This window comes from Emydura macquarii, unplaced genomic scaffold, assembly GCF_026122565.2.
Source record: "Emydura macquarii macquarii isolate MOO-44397 ecotype Brisbane River unplaced genomic scaffold, CSIRO-AGI_Emac_v2 contig_3692, whole genome shotgun sequence".
In the NCBI taxonomy this organism is placed as follows: domain Eukaryota; kingdom Metazoa; phylum Chordata; order Testudines; family Chelidae; genus Emydura; species Emydura macquarii.
This window is the reverse complement of record NW_027133829.1, coordinates 10,561,301-10,581,502: the sequence shown is the minus strand read 5'-3', so window position 1 is coordinate 10,581,502 and position 20,202 is coordinate 10,561,301. Positions and strand designations below refer to the sequence as shown.

The 20,202-nt window shown below is 47.3% G+C and overlaps 1 protein-coding gene across 4 annotated transcripts in view; it reads right to left on the bottom strand.

Annotated features, from left to right (window-relative positions):
- Positions 1-3,897: 3,897 nt before the first annotated feature.
- The window catches only part of BTRC (beta-transducin repeat containing E3 ubiquitin protein ligase), a 160,947-nt gene continuing 144,642 nt past the window's right edge, over positions 3,898-20,202 (bottom strand). For all 4 annotated transcript variants that reach the window (XM_067537194.1, XM_067537192.1, XM_067537191.1 and 1 more), the window contains 4 exons: positions 18,637-18,747; positions 15,061-15,139; positions 11,433-11,626; positions 3,898-10,413 (listed from right to left, as the gene is read on the bottom strand). In XM_067537194.1, the coding sequence (XP_067393295.1) occupies positions 11,465-11,626; positions 15,061-15,139; positions 18,637-18,747 (352 nt within the window). In that variant the 3' untranslated portion in view covers positions 3,898-10,413; positions 11,433-11,464. The remainder of the gene's footprint in view (positions 10,414-11,432; positions 11,627-15,060; positions 15,140-18,636; positions 18,748-20,202) is intronic.

Here is a 20,202-nt window from a genome sequence, read left to right as displayed (position 1 = left end):
ACCTCAAAGCGTTTCCATTCTCCTTACAGGGAGCGAGAGGTTGTGCGGGGGCAGGAAACCACTGATCTGCCTCCGGTATCTGCCTCACCACGATCCCCACTCGCATGCTTAGCTCTGTGAAAGAGGCCAAAGGAACGCCACTTGCATATTGGATTACACCACCCCTGGCGCGTGTCCTTCACTCATTTGTCAGGGAGGCTCGTGATAGCCGACACACGGCTGCTGCTGCTCGCTCACCACAGGGTCTCTGTTCCAAAGCCCCACAGACGGTCCTGCCAAGCAGAGATCAGCCAGGGGAGGGGAGCCGGTGACAGTGATGTGCTGAGAGAAGTTACACAAGCAGAGGTTTATGGGCTTCAAGCTGTCTCCCCCTTCCACCAACCCATGGACTCGCCCAGGGACAGTGCTGCGGTGTTGCTGGTGTGAGAGGGTGGGCCAACAACATTTAGATTTGTGGGTCCTGGAAGAAAGAGCTGCAGTTTGAGTCTTTATATTAGTGGGAAAAAACCAACAAACCTTTCCTCGGAATCAGCTCCTGGCGGCACTTTTGCCGTTATTACTGTTATTACCCCATAAACGCAGCATTCACATGAAAATTTGAGTAGCAGAGGTCTTCAATGCCCTCTGCGTCTTTCATCCAGAAGGACCCCGAAGCTCCTCATAAGTCCTCTCTGCACAGGGATTGCTTCATCCGAAACTAAAGCGTAGCCACCCTTGGGGTGGAACAGGGAAGTTGGTTTGAGAGTGGACACAGACACTGCACAACCGGGGAGGGAAGAAACGAGGAATGCTGTACCCGCTTGAGGCCGCAATGGCATTCTAACGCAGGTCTCCACGCTGGAAATGGAACGCTTTGAGTGGGGGATTCGTGAAAAAGGCCATGAAATCCTTATGGACGGAGCTGTCAGGACCTTTGTTTTCCATTCCACCGGAAACCCAGAGCCTCCAGCAGCCCAGCCATGGCGCAGAGAAGAGTCACTTATGGCTCCAGTGGAAGGGGGCTAGAATTCCACAAACACAGCTGTGATTGTCACAGAGAAATACACTGATTCCTCCCCTTGAGCAACCCAGAGACCAGGCTGTCAGGTGAAGAGCATTCTGGGCTGTCTGAAGGTCCTGACCTTACTGTTGTGGTGATAGATCCAAGCTCAGGAGAATAAATAAAAACCAGGGCTCGCCCTTGGACAGGACTAACAGAACTGAGGATCACATCTCAGAGCCCACACAGAGGCAGCCAGAATCACCCTGGTCTTCTCCCGCTGAATCCTCCTCAGCGGGGAATGAGGGACGTGCATTCTCTTCCCCTGTACAAGAAATTCGATTGGCAGCAAACTGGGAGGCTGGAGCAGAATTGTGGATGCTTTGCAGAGCTCAACATCTGACTGGCCAAGTGTGGCAGAAAAGGAATTTGTGACAGCGTCCTTGGAAGCCACTTGTGTTCATCTGATCTCGTTGTAGTTATTTGCTGGGCTGATTCTTCCCTCCTGCCAAAAAGCAAGTTGAAGGCATGAACCCACAACGGTCACAGCAACCCTGTTGACGTTTCCTGTGGGGACACCACCAGGCTGTGCACTTTACTTTAAGTCCTTTACGCAGGGCTGTAATTTCACTCCCCCTGAAAGCCAACTCGCCACAAGTCTCATCATTTTGCCATTGAAATGTTTATTGTTGCATGCATTATTTGTGTAATGGTCGGGGTTAGATGCCCCAAGCAAGACTGGGGATCCATTGTGCTGGGCATTGTACATAACCATAGTATGAACTTGCAGTCTAAATACACAAGACAGACAAAGAGTGGGAGAAGAAACTGAGGCACGGAGAGGGGAAGGGACTGGCCCTCAGTTACAAAGCAGAGCCGAAAACAGAACTCAGATCTCCTAGGTCGTTATTCTAGCCACTAGGTCACATTGCCTTTTCTAAAAACAGCTGCTTTCCTAATCATTTATATATATAAATATTCCAATTTTTTATATAGCAGGTCTGAATCTGGCAAATTTCCCCTCTCCCAAGAACTTGCTGGTTTTCAGAGACCATTAACATATAAATCTGATGGTTTAAAATTAAGTCATTTTTAGTGATAAAGACATCAGATGATGTGAATTTGAAGCCAGGGTAAATTTTACTTTATTCTTATCCTTTTGAACAGGAAATAACACACATTTTTTAGCAGTGAGGGTAATTAACCATGGAAACTTACACCATGGTTTGTGGTAGAGTCGCCATCTCTAGAAATCTTTAAAACTGAGATTGCTTTTCTTTCTAGAAGACATGGTTTAGCTCAGCCACAAGCTTCCACAAATTCCTGCATCAAGCCCAGAAATTCTCTGGCCTGTGTTATGTAGGTCAGACCAGATGATAACAATGGTCTCTTATGACCTAAGCAAAAAAAAAAAAAAAAATCTGTGAAACCCAATTTGATCATTTATCTCCATAATGGAAGAAACTACTCTGGCCTACCAATTTTCAAGCCAAAAATATTTATTAAAATTATTCAAATGGGGGAGGAGAAGAAAACACAGCTTGCAATACGGGATCTTAACTATGCAATTGCTAGGAGTAATTCCAGTGAAGTACTTGTTGCAAACTGGATTGGCTTGATATTTGACTGCTGGTGCAGGGTCATAATACGCACGCAAGATATGAAACATGCAGGGCTGGCAACTGGTGGGAAAATCTGCTGGGCTCCCATAGAAATTTTGAAAGAAAAAAAGGTGTCTGTAACTACAAGAGGTTTAATTCATTGCATGACAGGCGGGCAGCTACACTGCCAACCTACATTCAGAGTGGCAGGGTGACTGGAATGTGTTTATACAGACTACAGAGGTTTCCTCTTCCAAATCTGTTATTGTAAGAAGTGAAAGATCAGAAAAAATATGAAGGATTAAAATGGTGTAAACCTAAAAAAACCCCAAACGAAAAGAACCACTGGGAATTCTGTCACAAAGACAGAAAGGGCTTGAAATTGACAGGATTCCTGCTCCCAGTGCTTCAGAAAGCAGAACTCTTAGCAATTTCAAATCCCCTGCTGGGTTACAAGAAGGAGGCAGCAGGGAGACGGATGGCAAGGAGTGCAGTGTTTGTTTGTTTCCTGACCACCCTAGGAGCTGGGATCTTAAAACCAGTGTAGCCTTTGTTTTCAAAGGGGCTGTTAAGTAAAACAAAGAGATACAAGGGTATTATCAAAGGGACATATTAAACAAACAAAAAAAAGAAGGTATTTCCAGGGTGATAGTGAGAGTCACACTATTTAGGCCAGTTACAAGCAGGAGCATCCTAAACACTCTGTCATATGTCGGTGCTGAGATATGTCAATTACTCACTCATTATTGAGCAGCTGGATTCTGATTAGCTTATAAATGAAATTTGTGCTTTTCCAACCAGGATCCTGCAAGATCACCTAGAAAAGCACCAATTCTTGATAGCTGTCCCCACCCTGGTTCCCTCTTTTAAATGGATAAGATGGGTTTCAGCTTTTAGGCACCAACTACATTCATTCTCTGACTGACTTCCAGAATGGCCTGGTGTGCCCCAGCCAGGGGCCATCACCCATGAACTGGCAGTTTGTTAATTAAAAAGTATGCTGCAGTTTTACAAGCACACTGCTTTCTGACTGGCGGAGAAGTCTTTTAAGCGTCATTCATCAGCAAATGACAACTGGCTGCTGAGTGACTAGCTACCTGCAGGTTTTGTATGCAACATAAGAGGCCGTATGTATCCAGACTGCAGGGCAGCAAGGAAAGGACCATTCCTCACCTCACAATAACAGGGGTTTGAGATGTTTTGTTCATAAGAAGATCACAAGTGGAACTCACGTGGACAGACTCAAAGAAGAATTGAGACTTTTTCTATTTAGGGTTACGTCCTCCATATCAGAAATAAAACAACAGATTCACAGTTTATTATTATACTTGTATTTAAGTTATTTCCTGAACAGTTAAAATAAAATAAAATAAAAAAAATCCACACGGTTACCATGATCCTAGTTCAAGTGAACATTAGTACATTAACTACGTCACCATAACATAATCACAAAATTCAAAGCACTCGTTACTTAAGAATCTAGAGAACAAATATAGCAGAGTAACAAACAAAATTCTGAAGAGACCATGTTCTTTCTACCCCTTCCACTTTCACCCCCACCTCTGGCTGAGCAGTTTAAAAATGATGCAACGTGGGTTGGACGACTGGTTGCTGAGGGGTATTAAAAAGCTATGTTGTAATTACAAGTTACTGGATCAATTACATGTTGTTGATTAGCAGTGCCTTTTACATCATGTTAGACTACGGATGGAATTAGCAGCTCTGCTTCTCATACAGAAATACCGAGGCAAGTATCTGAAAGCGCAGTTACATCTGAAAAGTGACGACAGAGAGCTCCACATGGATCGTCTCAATGATTTTCACAGCAGGAAAAATCCTTTTTACAAGTCAGCTCACTGGCACTGAAAACAACTTGGGACCTGATGATCAGAGAGGCAGGTTACCCTCTTCCAGCAGTCACGATTCAGCAAGTTACTAATAATTTAGTCAGCTCTGCAGTGTTAACAAGATCAACAAACGGTATCAGTGAAGTCAGCAACTAGGGTTCAAAGACAAGCAGGCAGCAGAAATGCTGAGTAAGGAGGCTCAAGTTTTACCAAGTCACTCTTCTGGCCAGAACCACCCCATACAGGACTCACTTATTTTTCATCTTGGAAGGGAATTTGAATACTTCTCAGGGTGGCACATTGTTAAAAAGACCCAGTAGGGGTCTGTGGTGATCAGTGCATCCCTTAGGGTACGTCCATCTGGCAGCTGGGAGGTGTCACTCCCAGCTTTGGTAAACTGATTCACTACCTCTGCTCAAGATTGTACCGAAAAAGAGCAGTGTGGCTGCAGTAGCACGGCAGAGCTTGGGCTGGTTGTCTGAATCTGTACCCAAGGGTCTGGTGGGACGGACTCTGCTCAAGCAGTCAGCCTGAGCAGACACGGCCACGCTACTTTTAGCTTGCTAGCTAGTGTGTCTGTGTCTCCGCGAGCTGGGTATTACACCTGCCAGCCCAGGTGCAGACAAACACTCGGGGCTTGTCCACACGCAGAGCGCTGCAGCTGTGTAGCGCTTCTCCCACCTCCCTGAGAGGCTGTAGCTGTACCCTCCCATCAACATAGCGCTGTCTACACTGGGGGTGAGGTCAGCAGAACTACGTCGCACAGGGGTGTGAATTTTCCACACTCCGGAGCGACACCGTTATACTGGCATAAGTTGGTAGTGTAGACCAAGCCTAAGCATCACTGCAATTTTAAGGACTTGTGTTTAACAGAATTGTAATTGAGCAACCGCTAACGGGGACTGAAATCTGCCCGCATGGAAGTGTGCTTCTGGGACCCGGCAGACATGAACTGGCCACCAGGGTGTCTGGAAGTGCACTTAGAAAATTTCTGATCCAGATTAGGTGCCACATGTTATGACAGGGTGCCCAAACTCTGACCAACTGAGGGCTGGGTTGGGAACCTGCAAGCAACCAAAAGGCCAAACCTTCCGTTGAAAAAGCCTCAGGATGCAGCTGACACCATCGCCAATAGAGAAGTGCAGCTGTCAGCATTTACAAGTCCCAGCAGTTCTCTTCCAGCTCAATCCAAGAGCTGGCTGCTTGGCTCCAGACGGAGCATTGCCTGCAGGTACCTGTCCTCTCCTGAGCAGCACTCCTACTGTCTTAAGAGTGAGGGTGGGATGCCTGTGGATCACACTGACGAAAACCAGCAGATAGTCAGGGCAGGAACAGGGAAGGATTTCATATGCAGGACCTGCCTCTGGAGGCGGGGTCATGTGAAGTTCCCTTCTCTTTTTGGAAACCTTGCTGCTTGCGGTGGGGGGTAATAATAAGGCAAAGCTCAGCATGTTAAATGCATCATGCATGCCGTGGGGGGACCCTGGTAAAGTTCTCTTCTGCAGTTGGTATTCCCAAGGACTGTATTTCAGATTGTCTTCCCAACCCCAGAAGGATACAAAAAGGGGGAGTCAACAAATCAGCCCAATTCTAGGAAGCATTTGTTTCTGAAGATTTCTAGTATTTGTTTTACCCTCTCCTACACAGAAGAATCTCATTCCTTCCAAGCCAAGGGCACGATCTAGACCAGTGCACAAATCTAGACCGGGGTTGTGACATTTATTCACAGCGTAGTCCCCACCTGTGCAGAGGGGCCACTCTCCCCTTCCATTTCCAATCACCTGGGCCGCTTCCCCTCATCTGCCAATGTGCTACATCCCTGCAGCAGCCAGATTGGCTCCCCTAGCTCGTTATCAGCTGCTAACGAAGAGGAGCCGCGAGCATCACCCAACCAGCTAGCTCTTCACAGACCACCAGCAAATGCTCCACGGGCCAGTTCAGGAATTGCTGATTGCAAAAGCAGACCTAAAAGGAAGCTGAAGGAAATCAACGGACGCTCGAGTGAAAGGCCCACTCCTGACAGGACCTGAACCCCTACAACTCCCCACTGGACTTTGGGGTGATGAGAATCTCAGAACCAGGCCCAAAGTTCTGTTCAGACAGCGTGGGGAGGGGAGAACCTGGAAGAGGAGGAATATGCACGTTACTCTCCAGCTTTTGAGTGTACAAGAATTAAAATAAAAAACAAAGGCGCCTTTCAATGCAGGAACAGGTGGGCGGGAAGGGGAAGCATGGCAGGCCACATCGTCTTCCAGTTCAGAAACAAGTTTAAAGCATTTCGATGTGCACAATGACCACAGACTTCAATACCTGCCCCCTGAAACTCTCAGTTCCAACAGTGTGTCCCCCTCCCTGAAAGTCAGCGGGGAGCACAGCGAGCTACTCCAGGAGGGACAGCCGCAAAGGTTCTTTTGGCTGCAAACTCCTTCACACCCATTTTCAGTTTGCATATTTTGAAGGCAGCAGTTTTCCTCCTGGGATTAGAAATGTGCATGTTTGCCGCAAAGCTCCCTCCTGCTCTCTAGCTGCCCTGGAGTCACGAACAGGCGCTGGAACAGGCGTTGGGAGCACAGTAAGGGATTGTCATGCTCTTAACGTCCCACCTCCAGTTTCCAATCCCCTGGTGCAAGTGGCAAGTCTATCGTGGGAGAAGTGATAATCTCCATGCAGCAGATGTATTTCATTTCAAAGTGACGTGACACCTTTAGCCCTTGCTTCTGGCTCCTTTCAGCAGGGTAATTTCATTTTTTTCTTTAAAAATGCTGCATTTACTCCAGTCCTTTTTGGGGACTATGCAGTCCGTTCATGTAGAAATCTTCACACACAGATCCGCAGTGTGGAACGTAGAGCCACCTTTCTCTTGACATGAAGATCTAATAACCATATTATTCCTCCTATGCTGAACAGTAAATGTCCCCAGTGCTGGGATCAGTGGCAGATTCAAGTTTCCTGGATCTGTTTCCTTCGTAGACATCAGAAAGGACTTGGGGGCCAGGGGTAGGACTTTGTACAACTTGGGGGTTGGGGAAGGATTCTTCATTGAGCAGTTCTGTACGTAAGTACCCAGACGCAGTCCCTCCTGAAGAGTCAAACACCATTCTACCATTCGCCAAAAAAAAAAAAAAAAGATTGCAGCAGTTGGCTCACACACTGTACCTTACAAACAGATTTATACAGCAGAATTACATCTCTGGTACCACTTAAAAACCCAACAGTGCTTAGAAGTTTCAAAATAGCAGCATGGAGCAGCAGGGCTATGACAACCAATGATCATTTGCAACAGTGTTGTCTCCATGTTTGGCCAGTAAGCATTTTGGATCTCCCAAAGTCCTCATTAACTAGCAAAATAAAACGCACACTAGCAGGCACTCTCCCCCCCAAGACACTGGTAAAACACTAAGAACCTCAGCAGCATCCCGGGAGAAGAGTCACGATCTTCTAGCACAGCCTTCAGCTGAAAAGTGACAAGACAAGCTGAGGAAAGAAAAGCTGTTGAGTCTGCAGCCCTAGCCGTGTACATTTCCCCTCTCACAGGACCACATTGTTGTTTAGTAACAACCGAACCTAAAGGAACAGTGTTCAAATTACACTAGGGATGAGACTTTGAACTCTACTTCGTCAGGAGTAATTCAGAGTGGAAAAGATGGCCCATTCGTCTCGCCCCGCTTGCTATGCTTTGGGGATCCGGTCTGTCTTATATGTCACATTGCCCAACATTCAATGACCCCTACAATAGTTAACCGTAAGGATGTGTAAAGGAGCAGCTTTCGATCTTGACTTGACATTTCTTTGTCTCTGCAGGTGTAAGTCAGACCAGTGTTATCGGAACAGGGCTAACTTATTTTGCTCTTTTTACAGCAGTAGTTTAAACAAATAGAAAACAGGAGTGTCAATGGCCTGCTCTGAGTGAGAGGGGCTCTTTAAAGTCGCAGTGGGTCCTAGGCTGCCCTGAAGACGTACAGGAGCTGGGTGTTTCTTTTCGCACTGATCCTCACGCTCCTTTGAAGCTGTTTTGAATACTCTGAGCACGAATCTTGTATGTTGGGCTAGTCGCTTGCCAAACTTCACCGGTGGAAAAAGGACCGCAAAGCAAGGTACAGCGATGCAAATGTGACCCCCCCAGCAAAGCAAAGCTGGCGGGAATGTACAAGTCAAATCTCCCATCTACCAAGTTCCAACGTTAGAGAGTCTTTAAAGCAAGTTTTAAGCTTTCCCTGAAGAGATGAAGGGTCCTAGTTTTCCACCACAAGATAGGATTAACTTCTGGTGAAGACAATGGGTGTTATTCAAGACAAGAACTGGGCCTATGTTTTGTACCAGAAACTTTGTCAGACCCTGAACTGAGGATGGAATGACGGGAGATTATTTTACTTAACCCTTCCTGTTCCAAAAGCAAGGTCTCCCAGATTCCTGTTCTCACCACAGTGGGGAAGCCAGCGCCTGCTGGTTCCCCCACGGGCCCTTTTGGTTTAGCTCCCTTACTGAAATGTGAAGAATCAATCGTTCCCCACGTCCTGCATGTTGGGGATGCTCTCTCTTCTGAGCGATAATGATTCTCCGAGGTCTCAGCGAGGGTGAGACGATTCAGTCTGATTATCTGTACAAGGGGTAGTTCTCGCCCCGCTCCTAAAACTGCGGAGCAGTGAACGTAAGGGCTCAGGAAGCACACAAGACTCTTCTCCCTTGCTCTCACGGGAGTCTGGCAGTGCCAACCCAGAAATACTGCAGAGCTGGCTGAGAGGTACAGCTAGCTGGCAAAGACAATGGATCAGAGTGCACCACACTGGCCACTGTCAGAGACAGGATAACGGGCTAGACGGACCATTCATCTGACCCAGTATGGCAGCTCTTAGGTTCTTATTCAGGGATGTGGTCAGCCACAAAGCCCTACAAAGCTGGGCTTTCTAACAAGGTCCTCTGCATTTCCCTCTTCCAATCTCTGTCTGTGACATCTCAGGTGGGAAGAGGAAAGAGGGTGCCAGCTGAGTCTCCTCCCCACCCAGCCTCATATTTCTCTCCAATTCGAAGAACAAATCCTGAACTATTAACAAAACAAAATACTGTCTTCAGGGACAATTGCAGGAGAAAACACAGGCCTGCCCTGGGTACAGACAACGCTTCTGATAGTGAAATTCTGCATCTGCCCTTCAGGAACCGATTCCCACCCCCAGGCAATATTGGACGTGGAACTTCGGCAGAAGACAGTTTAACCTTTTGTTGACTGACACTGTCCAGACTGCCAGCCAAATGATTGCGCAGGGGAGGGGGGAACCACAATACACATCCAGCCTCCCAAAGGTTAGAGGAACAAGGCAAGAGAAGAAAGAAAGAAAGAAAGAAAGAAAGAAAGAAAGAAAGAAAGAAAGAACGGGGTCTGGCTCCAGGCAGTCAGCTTCAGATGCCCAATAGCAGCTCCACTAACACAGGTTTCCAGACAGAGCATGCAAAGGCAGCAGGGCTCTTGTCTCCTCTCCTCTCCAGCATTGTGTTTGTTGCTTTTCAGAAGCAGCAGTTACATGGTCTTACAAAAGCCCAGCAATGATTTTGTTTACCACTCAAAGCAGCAGCCGCTTCCCCGCAACCCGGAAGTGACTGTCTCAGCAGGATGCACAGTGGCAATGATTCTTCTGCTTAACACCAAAGCAACAAATTCCAGCAACACATTAAATATATTTATAGGACATCTGTGATGGGGCCAAGAGGGAAAACCAGGGCAGTGGGGGAGAAGAATGGACAGGGAGAGGGGAAAAGAAAGACGGGCAGTTTAAAAATGTTAATCGTTCACGAAAGACAAAAGACATCTTCTGATATAGCAGCACTTCGGCAGTCAGCTGCGCTGAATAGACCCTGTCGGAGATCAACGGCACGCCAACTTTGTTCCAGAAACGAATCCGAGAGCCTCTCTCTTCAGCAAGTATTGTTTACATGGGTAGTTCTTTTGTCCTGGCATTGGCAGATAATTTAAATACTGCAGCTTAAATGAGTTCTGGGAAAAAAAAAAAAAAAGAAACAAGAAGAACTCTTTTGCACACCAAAGCCTCTCATCATTTTAAGGAGAACCAGTCTTATTTACAGTGTATTTCAAGCGAGTGAGACACGCTGGTTGAGAGCTCTGGAGAGTCAAGGTGTATTTATCCACCTAACGGGGAGAGTGTGGCATGGGTTGTGGCACACACTGCTGCTCACATGCACGGTCACAGAAAATCGGCCTCACCTGCCCCAGGAAATCCTGGACCCATCTTCTGAAACTGCCAACAGGGCCCTGAATGCAAGGACGGCAGGTAAGCTAACCGAAGGGTACAATTCAAGACCTGGTCCAAATACCTGGTCAAGGATTAAGATCCCCCATAACAGCCTAGAAGTGGGATCTCTCCGTACTGAGATAAAAGCTAGATAACACTACACACACACACAGGCCAGGCAGGTCTTAGCAGCCTACAACTCACGCGAGTAGGGAGTTGGGCCTTATTAATAGACAATACTATACGTTAGCAAATTTCCATTTAATCAGGCTGGACCTGCTGGTTTGGCTCCTCCTCACTAGCCAAATCCATTTTTTATCCTGCTTTTCCCAACACCAGCCTGCTGCAGGGAGAATGGAGTGCTCCCTACCTGGGGGAAAGGAAATTGCCATGAGCTGACTGTACCATCTAGCTTGGTGACAACTGCCCAGTATCAAGCCATCTGCACCCCATGTTAAACAGCAGATCCTTCATTCACTTTGCAGAAACCCCTCCTCCTTTTTCCGGCTGGGTGGCAGTGACTGTTGATTTAATTGTTGGGGATGCTGGGCCAAGAGGGCAATTGGATGTAAGGACCGCAGTTGCCACATGCAATGACTCCTACAACTCCTCCTGCTCAAAGGTACCAAAAGGATCTGTGCCTCCTGGTAGGATAACTACCACCAGCCCCAGATGGGAAATACGGATCATCCAAGCTAGTCATTCCTGCTGAATGCTTGCCTCCCCACCCCAGTGCCCCCATACCCGTGTGCCTCATTTTTACCTGTGCACATGTGAGGTACAGTGTCGTATCATTTATCTGGAGATGTAGGTGTATGTTCTGGACGGGGAGCGGGTCGATTCTTCTTGGGCAGCTGGGTCATTCAGGAAGTCCCACATGAGGATTGTGTCATCGTGTGAGCTGCTGATGATCTGGAATTCGTCAAACTGGAGCCGAAAGACTCTCCCAGAATGCTCCTAACCGGAGACAGAGCAGACATTACTTTACAGACTGCCTGGCTGCTGGAAATGCCTGGTGAACGTCAATACGGGCTTGAACTGGCTGGGTTTTGTTCAGTAAACCCTATATGGCCACGGTGTGCCATTGTCTCTGTGATTCAAGTGAAGTCCTGCGTATTTGGACACTGGCCCTTCAGCAGGAAGTGAACACCGGAGTAGACATCTGCTTGGAGGCCTTGCTCCCCGAGTCCCCAAACAAACACCCTTAAATCGAGCTCTCCTCACAGTACAGCTCTGCCCCAGAGCAGGGAGGTGCGGCTTTCGTAGTGGCAGCTCCTACTACACAGCTCAACACTGTCTCTATAGCATTTCCAGATTCTAGGGGCACAGTTCGGCAATTGATCCTGACCCTCCTGTGTGGCACTGTTACTACTGCAGGAGGAGGAGCCAGCTTAGACTGGAGAGACAAAGGGGGCCATTATAAAGTCAAAATGACATTGTACTGACTCCTCCTAAGCAGTTCTAAACGTACCAGGAGGAAAGGCCCTTCTTTATAGGCCGTTTGTATTCTTCTCTGAGGCTGAGTGGAAACAGTCTGGCGATCCGGCAGGAATTCAAACAGTAAGAGGAACTGGCCAGATCCCGCGCACTGTCAAACACAACCCACTACGCTTTCCCAGGTGGGCTGGCGACTTGTTATTGGTGTTTCCTGCTGCAGGTGTAGGCAGCAGCTTCCTCCATCAAAAGGGAGCACAAAGAAAACAAGCACCACGCTTCCTGACTCATGTCAGCACGCGACACCTGGTTATGCCTTCCACGCTGCCGGACGTGATTTAAAGAAAAACTAACGCGGTTAGAGATTTTCATCACTAGTGCTAGTTTTAAGAAGGGTAAGTCACAAAAAATAAAAAGTCTCTCAAATACACTAATCAACAGAACAGTTCACCGCCACCAGAGAGGAAGCTGCTGTTTTGATAGACCAGGACTCTGGAAACGCAGCTCCTTTTTGAATGCACAAGCTGTTGTACGGCAAGTTCCATTTTGTTTTAAATTAACCACAATTTTTAAATATTTGTCTTACAAGCAGCACCTTCGTTTTAAAATTCTAAGTTAGCTAACAAACAGAGACACTCCCAGAGTCTGTTTTTGCACGGGTTCAAATAGGAACGGTGTTTCCTGAGTCCTTCCCATCGACAGAGTAGAGCTTCTGCCGGGAAATGTCACTACCACAGCAGGTGCCACTGAGAGACAAAGAGAGACAGGTACTTCTAAAGGCTGCTTTGAAAGTTAATTTTTCAATCAGTGTTTACTAAATGAGATCCCTCCACCTAACGATCCTATGCACTAATCACTGTCCTTGCCTTTTAAAATCACAGGGACAGCTGGTGTTAAGCACACCTCCTATTGTAAATTAAAGCCAAAAGAACCTGGCCCCCTTAGCTTGAAATGTAAAGCTGCACTATACTTATTTCTCAGCTTGGGAAGCTGCTGTCAAATTCATGCAGCTGCTGCTCCATCCAAAGGAGGGAAAACTGAAAGGAACTGGCATGCAGTGAGCATTCGTTATCTGCAGACTTTTCTCCTACTGCTTGAAAATTGAACACAAACAGCAGGAGGTTTGCAATGTTCATTGCAATGTTTAATTTTGGAGGCCGAGGGAAGAAAAAAAGAGCATGGGTAAGCAGATACAAGGATGCCCTGTAGTTACAGGCATGAAAGACCCTAAAAGCAATGCTCCATGCCCTCTGTCTCCCCCACTCAGCTCATGCACTCCTGTGAAACAGGGATTTCTAGGTATCCATTCTCAGATTCCTACAATGTTTTCAGCCCACGACTTCCGATTCATGATGCAATTATTCAGGGTACCCGTGTTTTCCACTGCCAGAAAATGCAGATGGAATTGCACTAGTTAAATTAAGGATCCCAGGTTAGCAGAAACACACAGCACCCAAGCAGGGTCTAAGACTGGAACAGGATCATCACTGTTAATGTAGTGAAGTCTCAGACTCTCTGGATATGTATATTCACAGGCATGGGGTCGCTCCCTGGTTTGTAGCTGAGTGACATGTGACAAAAGGGGTTTTTGGGTATGAGCTGCCCCACTATATGCAGTTCGTCTGCGCTAACAAATGGGGATTCGAATGCATTGCTTGCAAGCATGCCACTCAGCAACACATGGGAGGCTCCCCTGAACACTAACTTCGAGAACTGGACAGCTTCAATCTGTTGCAGGTTCCCAGCAAAGGAAAAGGTCAGAGCCCAGAAATATGACCCAGTTTAACGTACAGTAAAGTCTGAGCGTTCCTCTATCAGAAACAAGCGCTTCAATGTCCTCTTCTCTGATTTTTCTAAGTAAATTGGTGTTGGATTGAAACCCTCCATTCATCCACAGAACAAGCACAGCAGCTGGCCAAGATTCTTCTGGCCTCTTGCTAATGTGTGTCAACTCTGACCTAGAGGGATCACCCCTAAGACCTTGTCTGCATCGACATTTTTCTTAAAACCTTCCCCTATTACCCTACAACCAGTGTGATGACTGCTGAAAGCCACAGCCAATGGAACTTTTACCATCATTTAGACCTGCACTGAGCACCAGTGGGAGAAGAGAAAAATGCTAGTGTAGACAAGGCCAAAGGCTGGAAAGGGTTCAGGGTTCGAGGCCCGTTCTATCTTTGGCCTCTCTGCTTAGATTTCCAACAAAGGAGACAATTAGTACCAACTGTGATGTTTTTGGTCTTGTGTCATGAGGAACTTGTACGTTTTTCTGTCTAATAATCACAGCCAGCAACTCGGCCCTCACAAGCAACCCTACCATAAACACACCAGCATGTGGGTGCAAAGAGAACATGTCTCAAAGAGATTTTAGTTATGAACTTAAAATCAATTTTACAAATGGATGAAAGCACCTTTTAAAGTTGCCCTTCTTAACACACTGTAGTCTGGTAACGTTAAAAAAAAAGTCAGAATGCAGCAGAGAGAAGAAAGAGGCCCAGGAAAAGTACTGGTCACTCAGAAACCACGGATGATGCAGACTCCATAGGTATGGTCAGCAGAGGGTATCATCCCCTTGAGGTCAGATCCTCAGCTGGTGTAAACGATCACAGCTCACTGACTTCCATTATCTGAAGTGGTGACGGGGCTAGTCGGGAGCCGAGATAGTCCCTTGGATTGACACTGAACTGATGCCCTGGCATATCACGAGGGGGTGCCGTGCTGCCAAAGAGGCTGTAAAACAGACTCCCCGACAGTGGAGTCTATGGTTTGAAAGTCTTTCTGGGTGACCGATTCCATACACTTTACATGAGAGAGATCAGCAAGCTGCCCCTTGGGATCTGTTATCATCTACTTCCTGGGAACGCCATCGACAACAGCTGAAGCTTTCATGGCGTAATACAGCCTTGACAAACCCTGTTCCCCCCAGCCCTCCCCACCCCCCAACCAAAAGCTCTTACCACGAGGGTTCGCAGACAGAGGGTCCCCGCTGGAGCGCGAGGGTCCAGAGCGGCCACAAGATCCCACACTTTAATTTTCCTAGAGATGAAAGAGGGACAAGCACCTAAGCTTTGTTACAGAGAAAAGTGGAAACGGTTCACTAGCAATGAAAGTTAACAGTTAACACAGCTTAGACCATACATCCAGCTCATGGGAAAACGGAGGAAGCTTTCTGCTCTTCAGACCTGGCTCTCGCATTTTCTCTTGCGTATAGCTTGCTGATCTTAAAGGGGGAAAGTATATGGTTAACATACAAATGAAGGACATTAGAAAAAGCAGCTGACAGTCACAACTGTAGAAACACGGGAGAAGATTAATGTGGGCATTTACTCCTTAACGGCAAACGGGCCAAAAGCAATGAAATGGAGTGATCACAGCTGCGTGAGAGTGCATTTGGGTGTTTATATACAGATAGCGTGACACATGATATAAAGCCTCTGGTTGGACCAGAAGAAAAGCATGTCTAAGTTGCCACAGTGTGCATTCATCGCCTCCTTCAACTGGTGCATCCCTTCCGCCTAGAAGGCAGGCTATGATTGTTCCAACCATGACAATTACTACGATGGGCAGGCATAGGTAGCTTCCACAAGAATCAGTCGAGCTCTAGCGTTTCAGAAACCAGGACACATTCAGTGGGGAAGAAAAGGCGCGTCTCCACTGTTCCACTGCCCAGGCGGGTCATTGCACTGGTATTCATCTTGGAGGAGGGCTGCGCTCAGAGAGGTCTGGGATTTAGCTATGAAGTTGGGATTCAGCGTTAAGACTGCACCAGAAACATGATGTCAGATTTATTACAGCAAAATCAAGTGGGGCTGGGTTGGAGATTTTCCCTCCCCCTTAAGCCATACTGTCACCTCTAGAATTCAGTCACATGCCCGCCTCCCCTGCACTATGTAGTGACTGTCTTGTAGTAGGGAGGAGGTTAATAGTAGGAGGGGGAGAGTGATGTGTGGGGAACCCACGCACCCCAATTTAAACCAGTCTGCAGGCTTAGGGCTGGAGGAGAGTGGGATTCTGTACACAGGTATAGGGACTCCCTGCACAGGAGAAGGAAGCTGGCTGACCCAATGTGTACCCAGTGTACAAGGACCCAGTGTAGCTCGGAGCAGGAAAACTGTTACGAGTAATTCAAGCCTGGAACCTTCCCAGAGGGAGCCTGGACAGCGGCAATGTTCCAGGAAGCTAGCCTGCCATAGCGAATGGCATGCAACCTGCGGAGTGAAGAAAGCTATTCGCCAACCCGAGGAAATCTGGCTAGCCACAGTGGAGAATGCTGGAAAAGGACCCTGCCCTTTGGAGTCCCTTTCACAGCGCAAGCAGCAATGTGGAGTTAAGCACATTGCCTTAGATTATCTACGGGATCTCCCAGACCATGACGCTCACTGTGGGCCATGGGGAGGCTTGTGCTTTTCTGTCTGCCTGTTGCACTTTGTTGCCTTCCCTGACTGGCTATGCTTCTGCTCATTCACGTCTCTGTACTACTCAGTTTGTGGAGGAAGGGGAGTAGATACTGATGAACAGCAGGCACTGTGTGGCAGTGAGAAGCACCTGGCTACACTACACTGCAGGTGTGGCTCTGGAGATGTTTCCCAAATACATCCCCCCTGCCCCATGCACACCCCGATACCTTCCCCTGGGCAGAGACGACCTGGGCCTCCCACCAGCGGGGGGAAGAGTGAGGGCAGCCGGCTTCAGCAGTGTTACTGGGCATGCTCAGTCCTTGTCGCCTCTGCCCCTGGGTATGAGTGACTTGTTCAACTGACTCTCACGCAGCAGGAGCTTCCAATTACGTGACTCCTGTTAAAAAGAGTCAGTGGGGACTGACTCAGCAGTTTGAAATTGCACCGCACCAGATGGGCTGCCAGTGACCGGTTCCATGATTGATCTCCAACACACACAGTTACAGTCCGTCTCTGTTCCAAAGAGCTGACAATCTATAGCAGCAGTTCCCAAACTGTGGGTCGTGACCCCAAGTGGGGTCGCTTCATCAGCAGATGGGGTCACGGCCATCCCAAACACGCAGATGACACCATTTTATAAAAGGGACTCCCCCCACACGGTGTGACCTCACACGCGCTGTATGCACGGGGTCACGGCGCACAAGGGATGTTATTTTGCTCTACAAAGTGGCGCCCTCCATGCAGCATGACCTCGCACGCACTGTATGTGTGTGAGATTATGCAGTCCAGAGGGACGCTGGTTTGAAAAGGAAAATGGCAGCCTCCTTGCGGAGTGACTTTGAATGTAGAGTGCGTGTGAGGTCACGCTGCAGGGAGGACGCCATTTTTAAACGGCAGCTTCCATGCTGTCTGGGGTAGGGGGAAACAACACATCCGAAAATGGGGTCATGAAGGGAAAATGTTTGGGAACCTCTGGTCTAAAGAGACAAAACACAGACAAGGGGTGGGAAAAACAGGCACAGCACAGAAACAAAGCGACCAGGGATGATGGACAAATGTCTTAGTTCTATTTATTTATTTATCAGTTGTTTCGTTCATTATGGGGCCAACAGGCCTGGAAATGGCAGGATGGAGGCAATAAGTAGAGGCAAAAGAGGAGATAACAAGGAATCCTGAGGTGGAGGGGTGGCTAGAGAGAAACATGGAGGTTCAAGGAGAGAGAGTAGCAGAGGAGTTGGGGCAAACCACCAGCTGGCTGATGAAAATACCATCCAGAGTTCACACTGTGCAAGCAGTCTGCTTTCACCACCGACATCCAGCAGCTGTGGCGGTCTTGCTAGGAAGGGGCTTGGGCTGGGTCTCCCTGCTCTATTACTGGTATGTCAGACTGTTTGCTGGGGAAGTCTCTGATTTGGAAGGCTAGCTCCACCCTGGAAGGTCTTGCCCCATTTCCTCCAGGCTGACTGGGTGGAGAAGGGGGCTGCTGGGGCATAATTGGTCTGAAGATGGCGGTTAGAGTCTAGATTAGATAAGGCATTGCTGCTAATGATTCAAGGAGCAGTGCAAAACACACAGGGGCAGAAGTGGAGCATACAAGACGACTAACAGATCCAGAGGAAACATTCTTTATGCAGCTGTCCTGTATCGTGTACACTGCTGCTAGATGACCGGTTCTAGGATAACCACTTACCTCCAAGTGCAGGGCAGAAGGGGAAGGGAGTGAGACAGACTCACATGCACACTTATGTGGAACAAAACAAACAGCAGGAATTGTGGGATCTGCAGAAAAATCAGCTTCCGGTTGGGCCCCTGCTAAACACAAGACGCTGACCTTATGGACTCAGTGCTCTGATCTACTATACTCCTGGGCAGAGAACTAGCTGATCTGGTTTGTCAACGATTCAAGCATGAGGAGCTCTGCATGGATCTGCCATGTGACACTGTTGGAAAACACACAGCACAGATGACCCGTTCCAAAAAGGGGAAAAGGCCAGGAGAACGTAACACACTTCTCATATATCGGCCACAAGTGGGAGAATGGCACGATTGACAATAGGTCTAATTTTTTTTGAGGGGGGTGTGGAGGCGGGCGAGGAAGAGAGATACTAGGTATCTGAACCTCATTAACAATCTCACCCATCGTATGCCCCGCTGACTATCCTCTTGTTATCAAAGCGTATGCATCTCACCAGCTCCTCATGGCCTTCCAGTACTCGTAAACATGCCCCACACTCGATATCCCACAGCCTGGAAGAGATTAGGAAGTAAAGGAGAGAAGGTCTGAAACTCTTATTGCAATGAAATATTTGGTCTCGGATTATAATTGGTTAACGGCTCTTTGGAAATAAACAATATGATGACACTAATGTGGAAGATACCGAGTTTATCACCCCGTAACCCACCACTTCGGTTGGAGCTTATTTTTCAAAGACAACCCTGTTATGTTATGTTCAGGTTCTATTAGGTACGAGGTCAAGTGACTCGATACATGGCAAATCAGGGACTCTGAATAGTGCAATCTGTTCACCGCTGCCACAAAGCACATCCCTCCACCAAGGAAACACCTGCAGTCTGAGACGGGCTCAGCTTGGTGGGATGTTTTACACTGAGGCAGAGGTGTTGCGTTAGTGCGCAGGGTGCTGGCGGAATGATTCATATTTTAAGGCCAGAGGGACCACCTGATCATGTAGCCTGACGTCCTGTATAATTCAGGCCAGAGAATTTCACCCGATTTCCCCTGTATTGAGGTTAATAACTTGTGTTTGACTAAACAGATTTCAGAAATCCACGTCTGGATCTGAAGCCATCAAGAGATGGAAAACCCGCAGCTTCCTTTCGCAGCTTGTTCCAATAGTTCATCACGCTCACGGTTAAACACTGGTGCCTTATTTTTAATTGGACTTGGTAAGGCTTGAACTTCCAGCCATTGGTTCTTGTTATGCCTTTCAGTACTCAAGAAAGAGCCCTTTAATAGCCATTATTTCCTCCCTGTGAAGATACTTCTACTCCATGATCATGTCACTACTTGATCTTTCTGATAAGCTAAACAGATTGAGCTCAACATCTCTCACTGTTAGGCATTTTTCCAGCCCGTGAGTCATTTTTGTGGCTTTCCGCTGAACTCTATCCAATTTTTCACCATCCTTTTTAAAATGTGGACACCAGAACTAGGCAGAGTATTCCATTATAAGTCTCACCAATACCACATGATTCTATAGGTAAACATATGCATTTGGGACTTCTTGAAGAAGAATTTTTATCATGGAGAACAATTTAAATGTAGCACCTTTTACACTTGGATACCACGTTGCTACCTGCTTTTAGAAATACCTGAAACAATTACAATACATCTGTTTGCTTTTCACATCTTTGTCAGCATCCTGATATGACTGTTGATTATCAGAGTTAACCCACATTTAAAAACAAACCCAAGAATTTACATTTTTCTTTATCTGCTTGATCTATACTCTCTCTCCTTCTCTTTTCTCTACAGATAGTTTATTTGGAACAATGAAATATCCTGGCCCCAATGGATCCATGGTTAAGTTGTATTTAGTTTTCGGGTTTAAATGACTTGAAATATGATGGGCCAATTCCTCCGCTGGTAAATCAGCACAGCTATAGGGATGTCAATGGCACTATGCTGATCTGCATCAGCTGAAGATCTGACCTGAAAACCCACCCAAATCATTTTCAGAGACA